The sequence below is a fragment of the Neolamprologus brichardi genome, chromosome 4 (genome assembly GCF_056152115.1).
Source record: "Neolamprologus brichardi isolate AB-2024 chromosome 4, ASM5615211v1, whole genome shotgun sequence".
Classification (NCBI taxonomy): Eukaryota; Metazoa; Chordata; class Actinopteri; order Cichliformes; family Cichlidae; genus Neolamprologus; species Neolamprologus brichardi.
In genome coordinates, this window is record NC_142107.1 from 22,569,210 (window position 1) to 22,583,368 (window position 14,159).

The window sequence follows — 14,159 nt, forward strand, 5'->3', positions numbered from 1 at the left end:
TCAAAATTTAGTCAACTGTATTCTAAACACCAACTGTCTGTTATAAGTGTTGAAAGTCTAACAAACAACAAATAACAACAAACAAATAAATATGAAAAGGGCTTTTTCAATGAGAATTGAGAGTTATGTACACATGTATAGTATTATTAGTAGAGCTCTACAGAACAGTCTGTTGATTAATTATCATATTATATCTAATATACTGGTGTACCGTTTTTCACCACCGTCTTCCAAATGAGTCCAGTGTTTATGTCCGTTCACTTAGAACGTCAGGGATAATGAATTATTTATCGACGCATTTCATGTTGGCACTGTTAGCCCTCCATACTGTGGGTGTTGACATGTCTGTGTCATTTGGTCAGCTGATTGCGGGTCGTAAAGCCTCTGGGATAGCCAGTTTAGTTAGCCTAGCTTGGCTGTATGTTTGTTTTTTTTAACGTTGGTACAAAGGTGGCCTTTAACGTAGCCCTGACGTTTTAAAAAGCTGTAGCAATTTACGGCATTTCAAGCGCCGCTGCCTGCCTTTTTTGCGGCTGTTAGCCTAGCAACGGTTAGAGTGGCCGTGGGGAAGGGAGTGAAGTTGCTCTCCGAGTCTCTGCATTGCAGCTCCGGGTGCTGCTGATGGAATTCAAACACACAACAATGGCGACTCCCAGCCCTAACAACCCAACAACACCCAGCAGCAACAACGCAGGAGCACACCAGCAGCACCAGTCCCAGTCCCAGCACATTACCACCATGAGCAGCATGCAGGGTAAGTGGGAGGCGGTGGGAAAATATTCTGGTGAAGCTGGAGGAGGAGGGGAGGGCTCACATTCTGCTGCAGTGAAGGTTAATGTTAGCAAGGCTAGCCGTGGGAGGCTCAGGCTACTCCCAGGACTGAAAAACATTCCCAAGGGAGCGGACTAGCATCCCCCCCTCAGACAGGAGAGCTGTTATTTCCGAGTTCACCAATTGGAAAAATAATCAATTTATTATTTCTTTGCTAACGAGTTAAATGTCCTTGTTACCATTTTTTGGTGTTTTATTGCCCCGTTGCATCCCTTTTTTCTATTGCCTTGACATAATCTCGCCAAGTCCCATTACAAAAACAGGCAATTTTAGCTAGCGGCGATATTTCTTTATCGTACATAAACCTATTAAAATATTTATGTTGGTAAATAACACAGACAGTGGAGGGACATTGTTCAGCTTAGATTAGAGCAGTGTTTCTGAATGCACTTGGGTTGCAGCACTCTTGACATTCAAGATGATCTTCCACACGTACACGGTGGCTTGCACCTCAGTTATGTTAGTGTTACGTAGGCTGACTTTATCAAAACGCCCAACGATTGAGATTTTCTCAGAAATATTTGCTGTACGTTGATGGAAATAACGTAAGTTAAATAGCTGGATTTATTATTGGAGTTTAGTTATATCGGATGCATTATTTACAGATCTATTAAGCAGCAGGTTTATGCAACTCAGTGCAGCACATCTCCATACTTGCTTGTGCAGACAGTAGTGAAGGCTTTCTCAGCACCACCACACGAAAATGCTCTTTTACCTATGCCGTGGTTTTTGTACAAACAGTCTCTCATTTTAACTTTCAGAGTCCAACACCTGCTGGAGATGTCAGAGTGAAACAGGTAGCTACACACTTCTTTGACTTAGTAGAGTCAGATAAGCAGATGACTTTAAAAATACAGTGTTTAGTCTTGGGAAAATGAAACAGCTATTACATACTCTGATTTAGAAAATAAATCTCACAATATACTGATGTAAGAATCCCTGAATCATGAAGGTGAATATTGCTTGATTGGAATTAGGTGTATTTCACTTTAATGTAATCAGTGTAAATGAGATGCATGCCTTTTTCAGCCCTCGTAGATGTCACAATAATAAACTTGATGCCACTTTAATTAAGCCTAACGTTAGCGATAACATAACCTTCGAGTGCTTTGATTGTTTAATTTTTATATTTACATTTACGTCACGTAATCCTGTCTCTGTTTACTTTTCCCTGACTGTATTTCATCTTTCATTTTAATGCTGCTAACTAACGATTCCTAACGATTCCTAACTCCTCCCGTGATGCTGATGGATGGTGAGCTGTCCTAAGAGGAAAAACAAAAGTGTTTTATTTATGTACACATTTGTTGTTGTTGTTGTTTTTTTTTAAGTTCAAATAATTTCACGATCATAAGTCATGCTCGTTCCTTTTTAGTTTTACCTGCAGGCCATTTTTCCTTCTTCACTGACTGACACCTCATCCTGCTCCAAGTGCTTGGCTCATAAACATGCGTGCATGCCAGTGCATTGCCTTTCAGGAAATGCATTTAACCTGCGATAGATGCACCCGAATGTTTGACAGCTCCGAAACTAAAGCCAGGGCAGTTTTTGCAAATTGCTTCTCGGGCTTTTGAGTTGTTGGGATGTTAAAGTCAAAACTGACAAAGTAGTAGTCTATCTCTTGAGGTATGTAACACAGGCTGGCATATGGAAGGTGAAATATAATAAAAATAAAAAGCTGTCTTCTCACCTCTAGGGTTTCAGATAAACCTGTCTGGAGCTCCCCCAAGTAAGCCAAATCTCTTTTGCTTCAGCACCAACAGTTCTCATCCCTTTGTTTCTGCCTGACAGTCTGGTATGGGGGAGTCTGTCCTGCTGTTCTTCACTAATCTGAGTCAAAACTTCTGATGGGTTCACGTAGGCTTGTGCCGGTACCTAATGCTTTTAATATGACCTTTTCAGATATCAGGATGTATCAGGCTACAGATGCATGCAGTTATAGAAATGTTGTTTGTTTTGTCCACGTCAGGATTTTTGTGCCGCGCAAAAAGATTTTTATTTTTATTTTTTTGTCAGACACACTTCCAGGAAAAGCGTGTCTGTTCTCGTCGGCACAAGCCTAAAATTCAGAGCTTCCATTGATATTTTGGCACGAGATCTCTCAACGGATACCCCCCTCCCCCTTCTGCCAACCAAAGAAACACCAGTTTAAAAAGTGCAATGGAAGCTCTACCTGGCTGGTTTTCAGTGTGCAACTAACCAGCATAAGTAGTGCCTGTATAAGTGTGTGTGTGTTACTTTTTTTTCCCTCCCCTTGGCATTGGTGCACTCCAGCATAGCCCTTTCTTGTCGAGACAAGGTACGCACACTGTGAAGTTGTCATTTCACACAACTTCTTCCATTGAAACCTAGTGGAATTTCAGCACTCGCATTCCTGTGGTATTTTGGGTGGAGTGAGCTGTCCTTCGATTCAAGGTGAAATCAGAGCAGTTGGCCTGAGGAGCATGTTTCCCAATATATATTTCATTTTATTTTTTCTTTCTTAACCCCCCCCTCCTTTCATGTTTATCTTTGGGTTGGTCTGTTTGCATTGTAAGTAGAGGTGGTTTAAGCAGCATGCTGGATTTCTGTCTCTGCATCAACATCAGTGTCTGGGGGTATTTTTTTCATCTACTGTTGACATGCTTTGGAAATTTGAGTCTTTAAATTCTCAGTTTTGCACAAAGCCAGATGGTAATGCAAGTTATGATTATGAGAAACATAAACAGTGACATGATCATTTCTCACTGGTTTTTGTGCCTAGTTTGCATTCATCTGCTATTTTATTTGGTCTGTACAGCCAAACGGTCCAATCTAGCAGTCCTGCAGTAAATCCTCCTCTTTATAGTACCCGCTACGACTCCTACCAACTGCATGAGGAGCTGTAGGGGTTTGGTTACTTGCGGATTGAGTGGAGGCCCTTGTCGTCTGGTCCACGGCTGCCCTGACTGGTGTTAGGGACATGGAGCGCCACCCCTCTTGTGAAGAAAGAAGCTAGAGCTTGTGTATGAGGTCTGTCGCATCCAACTGCAGATTGAGGGTCGTCTGGGAGTGTCTGGCAGAGTCTCCAATCGGGGAAAACTTATTCTTAGGACATGTTCTGCTGTTGTGGCCCCCTAGACCCAGAGTTGAAACGTGCTGTCATCCAATGGACCTTGGTTATTTTGTGTCTTTGGTGTCTGGAGAATGTCGTAGGTAACAGAGGACCAGATGACTTTGGATTTAACTCAAGGATGCTTTGTACCTACAGGTTTTTCTATTATTTAGGCCACCACATTTATATCAGTACCTGCAGATCTGTGTAAAGCATTAACATAGATTTCCCTGAAATCACCTTCATTCTTTCACTTTTAAGGTGTTTTTTTTAAAGATTATTATACATAATCAAGTGTCTTAATGGAGATATCAGATTTACTTTGAAAAGCCCTGCCCCTTTACTATATGTGAGTTGTAAATTATAAAGATACATACCCATTATATTACCAGGACATAATGGAGGGACTGATTGGTTTTTCTGTTGTTTGAGGCAACATTGAGTGCAGCTGTCTGAACGACCTTCACGAGGGAGGATTTTCTGCAGGACTGCTCCAGTAGATGTTTCAGTTTTAGCTAATGATACTAAACTGGCAACTGACTGTACACCAGTATCAGCCTGCTTTTAAAATTTGCAGTTGAGTCAGTGAGGTTGCTCCAATCACTTATTTATTTATTTGCATTTTTTTGATTAAAGTAGATTTATTCAAAACGAGATTCATTCACTTGTTTTTCCAAGTAAACTTTTTAGTGTTATTATCAGATTCGTTTTGTCCATTTCCTCAAAAATCACAAAAAATACAAACACTAGGAAAGTGCGCTGACCTTTTAATCAACATAACTCGTTGCCTTCTGTTTGTTGCTCAGTCATGCTTACGTGTCTAGTCAGCCAGGAAAAACCCCGTCTGTATTGCAACATGGAAATATTACAAGATTGTCTGCTTCCCGTACAAAGACAATCTAGTACTCCAAATCTAGAAAACGTCTGACTTTAGAATGCATCTTATCGGACCCACCATGTTATTTTTGTTTTTAATTCCATTATTATGAGCTTTATGACAAATGTGGTTGGGTGAGGGTTGTATTGCTCCCATGAAAAGACCAAAGTAACTGACTGAGCTGTCAGCAAACCTGAATAGAAATAAAAACAGCCTGTGTTTTTATCGATTTCCCAAAAGCTACAGCCAGTGTGGTTTTAAGCAGACATTATTTAAACTGGAAAAGTTGTACGTTTGTTGGGGACTGTTTTCATTGGTGGATTAATCCCATTTTAATCCAATAAACTCCAATATGTGTGTTCATGCTAATGCTGTTGTAGTTTGAGACTGCATATCTCCATCGGGGATGAAAATTCTCTCTGCAGCATGCCTGAATTGAATCCCTGGATCCAGAAGGATATTGAAGACAGATTTGTTTACCTCTGTCTTCATGTTCCAGTTGGTAACAACATCCATGTGACTAGAAGCATGTGACCTCACGTGGTGCTATTTGCATTGTTGTCCGATGAAGATGAATGCAATAAATCTGTAAAACTGGTGGGCTGCAGTTCATGAAGTTTGAATTTTTTAAATTTTGTTGAGAACCTCAAGATGGTGACATTAGACATTAAACATTAGACTTTTTCCAAATTATCATTAATATTTATTTTCCTACCTAAAGAAGCCTTGTTCTGCCGGAGAGTTCTTCCTTTTAAAAGGGAGTTTTTCCTTCTCACTGTCACCAAGTGCTTGCTCACAGGGGGCCGTCTGAAGACCGTTGTTGTGATTTAAAGCTACATAAAGAAAATTGAATGGAATACGTTTTCTTATAATATTGAGATGTGCATTTAGGCAATCGTAAAGAACCCTTTCAAAAGTTTCTGGATGTGGATTGAATCCAAAGCGCAGTGGTTCGAGCCTCACTGCAAGAACGTCCCTGACTTGGATAAGTGGAAGAAAATGGATGAATGGACTGAATCCAGAAAGTAATAAAGAATGTCATGAAACAGAAATGCTACAACGTAGGGGTGGGCGATATAAACGATATACGATAGAAACAATATAAATTTGGCCAACGATAGAGATTTTGACTATATCGCTCTATCGCGATAGCGCATGTTGATGATGTCATCAAGCTGCACCTGTTTTGGTCGAAAGCATCGCAGCGGCTAAAACCATTATCATCTGCAAATTATGGCGGGCGACAGTCATAGCAAAGAGATGAAGCACTGTTGAAATATGGGGAAAGCCAAAAACTTTACTTGGTTCGAGCCTCACTGCAAGAACGTCCCTGACTTGGATAAGTGGAAGAAAATGGATGAATGGACTGAATCCAGAAAGTAATAAAGAATGTCATGAAACAGAAAGGCCACACCGCTTACAAACTCATCTCTTTGGTCTTTTCATGGTAGCTGAGTTTAGAAAAATTGGCGAAATTACCAACAATATGTTCGAAGGCTTGCAGATGAGTATTTTTGTAAATACGCAGGTGTTGCAGAGGTTGCCAGTTCCGATCCCAATAATCTATAAAAAGCATGTCATCTATAGATTTCAGGAGGTTGGGATGCATTTAATCATCTGCCCAGTCCTTGTGTCGCCTCATTTCATGGTTGGTATCGTTTTCAATCACTGATCGTTCGGAGCTGTCATGTGGGATGAGTTTGGTCGTTTCCTCGGCGTTTGATTCGTGTTTCTCTCGCTCAGGTAAACGTAAAGCCCTGAAGCTGAACTTTGCCAATCCTCCCATCAAACCCATGACTAGATTCACACTGAACACGGCCGGGCCGCCCTTCCAGAACCCTCACATGTGAGTGAGCTGTCCCCCAGGCTTGCGTCTGTTAATGTAGTTCATCCAGTTTCTCGTTATTGTGGCCGGCTCTTTCTTTCTTCCCCCTCAGAGAGAGGCTGAGGACACACAGCATCGAGTCCTCGGGAAAATTGAAGATCTCCCCAGAGCAGCACTGGGACTTCACAGCCGAAGATCTCAAAGATCTGGGCGAGATCGGCCGAGGAGCTTACGGCTCCGTCAACAAGATGGTGCACAAGCCGAGTAACCAGATCATGGCGGTCAAGGTGATCATTGGCCTTTCTCTGTCTGAGCTAAAACTGAACACGGGAGCGATGTCTGTGAGTCTGTTTGATACGTATGGAAGCATTTTGTCATTTTCAGAGGATTCGATCAACAGTTGACGAGAGAGAACAGAAGCAGCTGTTGATGGACTTGGACGTGGTTATGAGAAGTAGTGATTGTCCTTACATCGTGCAGTTTTATGGTGCTCTGTTCAGAGAGGTGAAATAAAGTCACTTTGTTACAGAATGAACGATAATGTCTCACCTCAAAGGAAACAAGTGACTGAATATTCCTTGTTTGTTGTTTTGTTTTTCAGGGGGACTGCTGGATTTGTATGGAACTTATGGCTACCTCGTTAGACAAATTTTACAAGTTTGTATATGGCTCATTAGATGATGTGATTCCAGAAGAAATATTAGGAAAAATAACTTTAGCTGTAAGTTTTTTGGACTTGAGTCTTCCTTATTTTATCCATATAAGAAGCCCGATTATCGTCTTGTTGTCCTAAACTCTGTTTTTGCACGTTACAGACTGTGAAGGCGCTTAACCACTTAAAAGAAAACTTGAAAATTATACACAGAGGTAAGAGGATACCAGACTATCTCCATTGTAATGCATTTGGATCATTGCGTGTCTTTTCACCAGCCGTGTCTCTTAACTCAGACATTAAGCCGTCAAACATCCTCCTGGACAGGAACGGCAACATAAAGCTGTGTGACTTTGGCATCAGCGGTCAGCTGGTGGACTCCATCGCCAAAACCAGAGATGCCGGTTGCAGACCGTACATGGCGGTGAGTAACAGGATGAGGTTACCGAAGTAGAGCTAGCCACAAATCGGCTCGAGTCCATTGAGCTTCATGGAAAATGACAGCTCTGACAAACCAGTAGTTCAGTCACTGTCCACTTTATTTATCACCTGCTTATCCATGCTGTCACTCAGTGAACCAGCCATGATCCAGTAGTGCCATCTACAATACCACAGCTTGAGTTAAACATTAGGAAATGTGTCGTCTAACGTTGGTTATTGTGTATTTCCATCATTCTTATGGAAGGAATTGTGTCTACTTGGAAAGAGCCAATAACATGGATTTCAGTGGTTAATGAAACATTAAAACAACATGTTTATAATCACTAGAAAACTAGAAAAATTCAATAAAACAAAAAACAAAAAAAAAAAATTTTGGGGGCAATTTTACCTGAAAATCAGGTCTAAATGAGGTTTGAAATCTTTGTTCCTGCTCATCTTAGAAGAGCTCTAAACAGAAACATGCTAAGATTTCTATTCAAGACTCCTCAAGTCTTCTCCTTGTATAAAGACTCTGGTATCTCTGAAGCTGCTGATCTCTTGAAATTTTCACAGTAAGAGTCTAGTTCAGGGCAGAGGTGGGTTAACCCTTTAAAGCCGGTCGGAGCGGGCACGCTCTGTTTTGCGTAACTATTTTTAAATCCCGGTAGCTCTGCAACCACGTGAGCTAGAGCAATAATATATTTTGCATATGAAACCTGAGGAGTTGTACTTACATCTTATGCCATCAGCTTGTCCTCGGTCACAGTTTTCTTCCACATATAACTTTGCAAAAACTGCATAAAAAGCACTTGCAGCAACAAAAACATAATATTCCAGAAACACGCTTTGCCGATCCGATCAGCCGTTCGTAACACTTCCTACGTTGGAATAGACGTCAGCACGAACTATCGCATGTCCGCCATGACCTGGCCGAAACCGGAAGTGACGTCATTTTCGCAGAAATGTAGTTTTTTTTACTATCAGGGCCTCATGAGCCTATACTGGTGTTTTTATGTCATGTTTGACTTGCATAGTAATTACATAAGTTGCAAAAAAGTGCAATAAACTACAAAAAAATTGAAAATCGTTTTTGCTTTTTTAACATATATTTCTAGTTAGAGAAATTTAAGAGGCTTATCCCTCAAAACTGTAAATACAAAAAAGTTGCACAAAATAGTTTCCCACCACAGGAAATTGATTTTGAGTGTCTTCATAGTTTTATTTTTGAAATACACCAATTTTTATACACTGCAGGAAAAACGAAAATAAATATTATAATGCAAATTTGCAAAAAAGCAGCATATGCATCAAAATAAACTATTTCCAGCTGTGCAATATGAGTCCTAAGCATCCCAGAAACGACACAGAAAGTCATAAAGTCAAAGATAACTTTTAAAAACACCAGTATAGGCTCATTGAGGCCCTGATGGTAAAAAACTACATTTCCGCAAAATGACGTCACTTCCGGTTTCGGGCAGGTCATGGAGGACATGCGATAGTTCACGCTGACGTCTAATCCAATGTAGGAAGTGTTACAAACAGCTGATCGGATCGGCAAAGCGTGTTTCTGGAATCTTATGTTTTTGTTGCTGCAAGTGCTTTTTATGCAGTTTTTGCAAAGCTATATGTGGAAGGAAACTGTGACCGAGGACAAGCTGATGGCATACCGGGTGCTACCGGGATTTAAAATTTATGCAAAACGGAGCGTGCCCGCTCTGACCGGCTTTAAAGGGTTAAAAAGCTTTTTCTGCTTTCTAATGAGAAGTTTTGCTTCTTCCACAATTTTTTTTGTTTTTTGTAACCTGTGTTCAGCATATTTTGAGTGTGTTGTGCTGCTTAATTGGATCTGGTATTTAGCAGCACAGGGATGTGGTAGAATGGAGTCGATGCATGAAGGTGCAGCTGACAAAATCTGATAAATTGCAGAATTTTTGAAGGTTTCTAGTGGCTCGTAGAATCAAGGAACTTAGCTGTTGAGTAGATACAATGAGGACCAATCAACTATTAACTGGTTATTTTAAATAATTTCACTTATCAGTAAGAAGGTTACTGGTCTTGAATGTTCCTCCTGTGTTTTGTGCTGACTGTAAACGACTTCCTCAGACAGTCAGAGGTTACAACAGTTCAGCCAATTATATCACATGAAGGTCTTAACGATAGTCTGTGCAGAGACACCATCCTCAATACTTGAAGTCCTGTTAGAGGAGAAAAAATGAATTGTTTAAGAAACAGTCTAATATGTGTTTCTAAGGATTTTTAGTTCTTTATGAGACTTTAAGTAGAATATTTGGAGATCTGTTGCTATTGTTTGGAATTAATAAATGTACAGGTCAAACACCTGACGATAAATAATCTGTCACATTGTTTTTTCTCATTAATCACACTGTGTGTCGTACACATGCTTGCGTGTGTGCATGCAACACCAAAGCTTTCAAAGAGGTGATCTCATCGTGACATCATCGCCTGAGGTTATTTTTGCCGCAGGGTTACGTCAGCTGTGGGGCACCTCCTTCTGACCCTCCGTACCTCCTAGCCCTCCTTGTCTCTCTGCAGCAGTTTCCATTCTAAATTTGGTTAGGCGATATTAGGACCCGGTGGTACGCAGCCTCCTCTGCACGCTCTCCGCTCTCCCAAAGGCCGCGGCAGGGCGCTTCATTCATGACTCTGTATGAACCAAGTCACCCGGGAGCTTCCCACGGCTGTGAGCTCAGCGTGCAGGAATCTCAGCTCCAGTTTCTGGTTTCCAGCTGGCACACACACCAGGTGTGTAACCGCCGTGCTGCTGGTTACTACAGGCTCAGTGACGTAGGAAAACAGACCTCGGTGCAGCTGGGAACAGAGCACACACTTTACCTCAGGCTGTAGCCTGTACCGGATGCATGTGGACGTTGGACTTTAGAGGACCAGTAGCTCTTGTTCACAGCTGTTAGTGGTTTGGATAAAGTTTGTAATAATTTGGCTAATTTTCTATTTTTTCTGTATATATTTAAAGTATTAAATTTGAACCAATTTCTTTTTACTTTAGTAGTTTGGTTGTGGTTGTATCCAGCACAGTTATTCTGCTTTTACAGATTTGCTCAGAGCCTAATAAAGTTTGGTTTCTCAGGGCAAAGATGCAAATCTGATTACTGGAGAGGAAAATCCAGATATGAAAAAAAAGTGCTGTCTAGCACTCTAGTTGTGTAGACGAAGTCTTGGCGGATGCGTGCAGCCTCTTGCTGCAGCGCAGAGCGTCCCACTCAGCTGGGTGACATCAGCCTCTAATTCAGGCCTGTAAATGGGCCAGCGAGGTGCCTCCTCCTCTCAGTGCTGCAGCAGGAGATCTCTGCAGCTCTCTGACGCACTTTGTGTCTGTTCTGCGGCTCGGAGACAAAGTGAAGGTTGATAATGTCAGAAGAAGGCAGGAAGGAGGCAGCGAGCTGATGAACCTCAGAGCTGATGGCATGTCGTTGTGCAGGCGAAAGCATGCCCAGAGGCGATGAGCTGCTTTAGTGCTGTTGGTTTTGGAAGCACAGATTTCTTTCTTACCATCTTGTGTGCAACTTAAAATGCAAGAGAAACACTTGGGTTAGATCCTAAAATCCAAACTAAAGTAATCCTTTGTGCTTTCCTTGCACTGTGGAGGTTGTGGGCTTTCTTTCTGTTAATGCTGAGGAAGAAAGGGTGTGCGGTTTTAAACCGAACACTCACAGTGACCTCTGGTGTCTAAAACCTGCAGCACAGTTATTGCATTATAGGGGCAAACCTTTCCAACCTGGGAGGTGATTCAAAGCTGCGTTAATGCCTTTTCTGAGACTCCAAGACACACGCTGTTCATCTGTTATGGTCAGACCATAAACCTGCTCAGGAGCTGTCTCAGCAGTTCAACAGCATCGATGCATCATCTCAGAACATTAATTCACTAATGTACTTGCTAATATGTTAGTGATTCAGACTGTTTTTATCTTTAAAGAACACGCGTGTGGTTTATAGCAGCGGTCCCGTTTGGTACCGGGCTGCGAGAGTTGAGGCTCGGGTGTGAAATTTATGGTTTTCGGGGGTTTTTATCATTGTTTTTTTTAAATAGTTTTTATCGTTAACTCTGTTTCCCTGGGTATTTTCCTGTGTGAATAAATGTTCTCTTTTTGGTTCCCGGTACTGGTTTTATTTTGTTGTATTTATCCGCAACACCTTAAAGGCCGGTCCGTGAAAATATTGTTGGACATAAACTGGTCCGTGGTGCAAAAAAGGTTGGGGCCCACTGGTTTGTAGTATGTTTCCATCACTAAAAACCCCTGATGAGCTTTTCTTTTCCTTGAAAACCAGAGTTCAATTTAAAGGTGCTTGCTTCTTCCTGTTTCTGTTGTCAGCCGGAGAGAATAGACCCCAGCGCGTCCCGGCAAGGTTACGATGTCCGCTCAGATGTCTGGAGCTTGGGAATCACACTGGTGAGTTTCAGCTCTTCTTACGTCTCTTCAGGTCCTGAAAGAACCTGGAAAAATGACTGTGGAAATTGTATTACATATTTTGCATGTTGTTCTTTTGGTGTAGAAACTGAAGCACAGGAACGTGTACAGAGGGCATCGTTGCAACAAATCCCTATTGCAGGCAAACAGAGTCAGCCTTAAGCTAGTATCAACAAATACTTTAACAAGACTTAAATTTCTTGCAAACTGAATACTAAACTGTTAGATACAGTGGCAGACTTGTTCTAAAACCAGTCTTCTTGGATTACATCTCGTATGGTGGTACACTGGTTGGCGTCCTAACCTCACAATAAGAGGGTTCTGGATCCACATGCAGGCTGCACGTTCTCCCTGTGCTTGCACAGGGTTCTCTGTACTCGGTGCTCCAGCTTCCTCACACTGCACCTTCAGCACACACAGACCAGAACAAAGGAAGAAAAGGCAATCGCTGAAAGCCTCATGGTTTCCAGAGACGGCGCGACCTTTCGTTTATTAGGCCCATGATGACAGTGCATACAGTATGAGCAATAAACCTGCACCATAATCATTGTTGGAGGTCTGAAGTTCAGCTTTAAACCGTTAGCACATTTAAATATAGTGTGGAGTAGCACCTCTGCTCTCTTCTCTAAACAAAGATGCTTTATGCAGTAAATGTTTATTAATAAATAAAGCATTCTGCAGAAAATGTTGGGATTTACGCCATATTTGTAGTTTTCCGCTCTCAGTGTGCTTGAACTTTAATGCCATGTGTTTCAGTATGAGCTGGCCACGGGACGGTTTCCCTACCCAAAGTGGAACAGTGTGTTTGATCAGCTGACTCAAGTGGTGAGAGGAGACCCGCCGCAACTCAGCAACTCGGAGGAGAGGCGCTTCTCCCCCAAATTCATCGCCTTTGTCAATGTGTGGTAAGAAATACCTTCATAGACAAGAATTTCTGTCTCTTTGTAGTCTGTGCTGTGTTCTCTTCTGCCCCCCGGTGGATTAATCACTGAACTGCACCCTCCCATAATTTAACACCTCTGCTTTCTTTCTCATCTTCGTCTCAAGCCTTACAAAGGATGAATCAAAAAGGCCAAAGTACAAAGAGCTGCTGGTGAGTTCATGTTGAGTCACCCTAACCTTTCACGTTTTTCTTTTTCTTCTAGGAGTTTGAGTTAATGTAATAATTTGTTTCTTTTTAATCCACCTCAGAGAGATCCGTTCATTCAGATGTACGAGGAGCGCTCAGTCGACGTAGCCGGTTACGTCTGCAGGATCCTGGATCAGATGCCGGCCTCTCCCAGCTCCCCCATGTATATGGACTGATAGCAAGATGAAACAGGAACTCCTCCATAAATATAAACCACTCTGCAATGACAGCATCAAAAAGAGATAACTAAGTAATTAAAAAAAAAAAAAAAAAAGTCCTTGTGTAAATTTGCTCGGTCCCATTATTGCAGTGTTAAAAAGAGAATTGTAAAGCCTAAAAAAAAAGAAAAAAAAAAAGCACCACGTGCAGTAAAAGTGGTGTCCTTTCAGTCATTTCTGTATATTAACACACTTCTGTTTCTTTCTTGTTCACAAACGCACAGACGCACAGTCACCTAAATATTAATAGCAGCTGAATCAATCAATCATGACTCGTCCTGATCAGGATACATCTCAGTGATTTAGTAACAGTGATTTTAAAGAGAGGAGAAAAAAAAACAAACCCTGGAACTTGTATTTATAGAACCAAAAATCGTGGAGACTCTTCGACATACTGGAATTATGCTCTTTGTGAAATGTTCCCACCTCTTCATGTAACGAAAGCATCGTGTTTGGTATCTTAATGGAACTGTGCTTCTCTGGGTATAAAGCAGTTTAAAAGTGTTGGTAGTCAGTCATGTTGGACCCGCAGTCCACTCAGTGCTCGCTGTGCAGTGGACTCTAAGCTGATTTATGAATAAAGAGAGAGAAGGTTAAAGGTGTGTTCTGCCTCTTTACTCTTACAGTGTCTGTTCTGCCTGGATCCAGGTGACCTGCACCTGCAAAAAGACACAATTTAAGGAGAAAAA

The 14,159-nt window shown here is 41.6% G+C and overlaps 1 protein-coding gene across 3 annotated transcripts; it reads left to right on the top strand.

The window, feature by feature from the left end:
* The first annotated feature begins 335 nt into the window (after positions 1 to 335).
* map2k4a (mitogen-activated protein kinase kinase 4a) lies at positions 336 to 14,068 on the top strand. Of its 3 annotated transcripts, XM_087840088.1 has the most exons (13): positions 336 to 754; positions 1,593 to 1,628; positions 2,528 to 2,560; positions 6,525 to 6,627; positions 6,719 to 6,893; positions 6,991 to 7,110; positions 7,208 to 7,327; positions 7,422 to 7,473; positions 7,555 to 7,682; positions 12,028 to 12,105; positions 12,880 to 13,028; positions 13,171 to 13,216; positions 13,315 to 14,068. In XM_087840088.1, exons 1-13 carry the CDS (start codon positions 622 to 624, stop codon positions 13,426 to 13,428), a joined length of 1,287 nt encoding a protein of 428 aa, XP_087696214.1. In that variant the 5' UTR covers positions 336 to 621; the 3' UTR covers positions 13,429 to 14,068. The 3 variants fall into 3 exon arrangements, with proteins under 3 accessions (XP_087696214.1, XP_006802012.2, XP_087696215.1); XM_006801949.3 differs by lacking the exon at positions 2,528 to 2,560; XM_087840089.1 differs by lacking the exon at positions 2,528 to 2,560 and having other exon boundaries at positions 6,537 to 6,627.
* The last annotated feature ends 91 nt before the right edge of the window (positions 14,069 to 14,159 follow it).

Coding starts and splice junctions, on each gene's coding strand:
- map2k4a (XM_087840088.1), top strand. CDS start 622: ATGGAATTCAAACACACAACAATGGCGACTCCCAGCCCTAACAACCCA. Junction 6,628..6,718: donor CCCTTCCAGAACCCTCACAT/GTGAGTGAGCTG, acceptor CTTCCCCCTCAG/AGAGAGGCTGAGGACACACA. Junction 12,106..12,879: donor GGAGCTTGGGAATCACACTG/GTGAGTTTCAGC, acceptor CATGTGTTTCAG/TATGAGCTGGCCACGGGACG.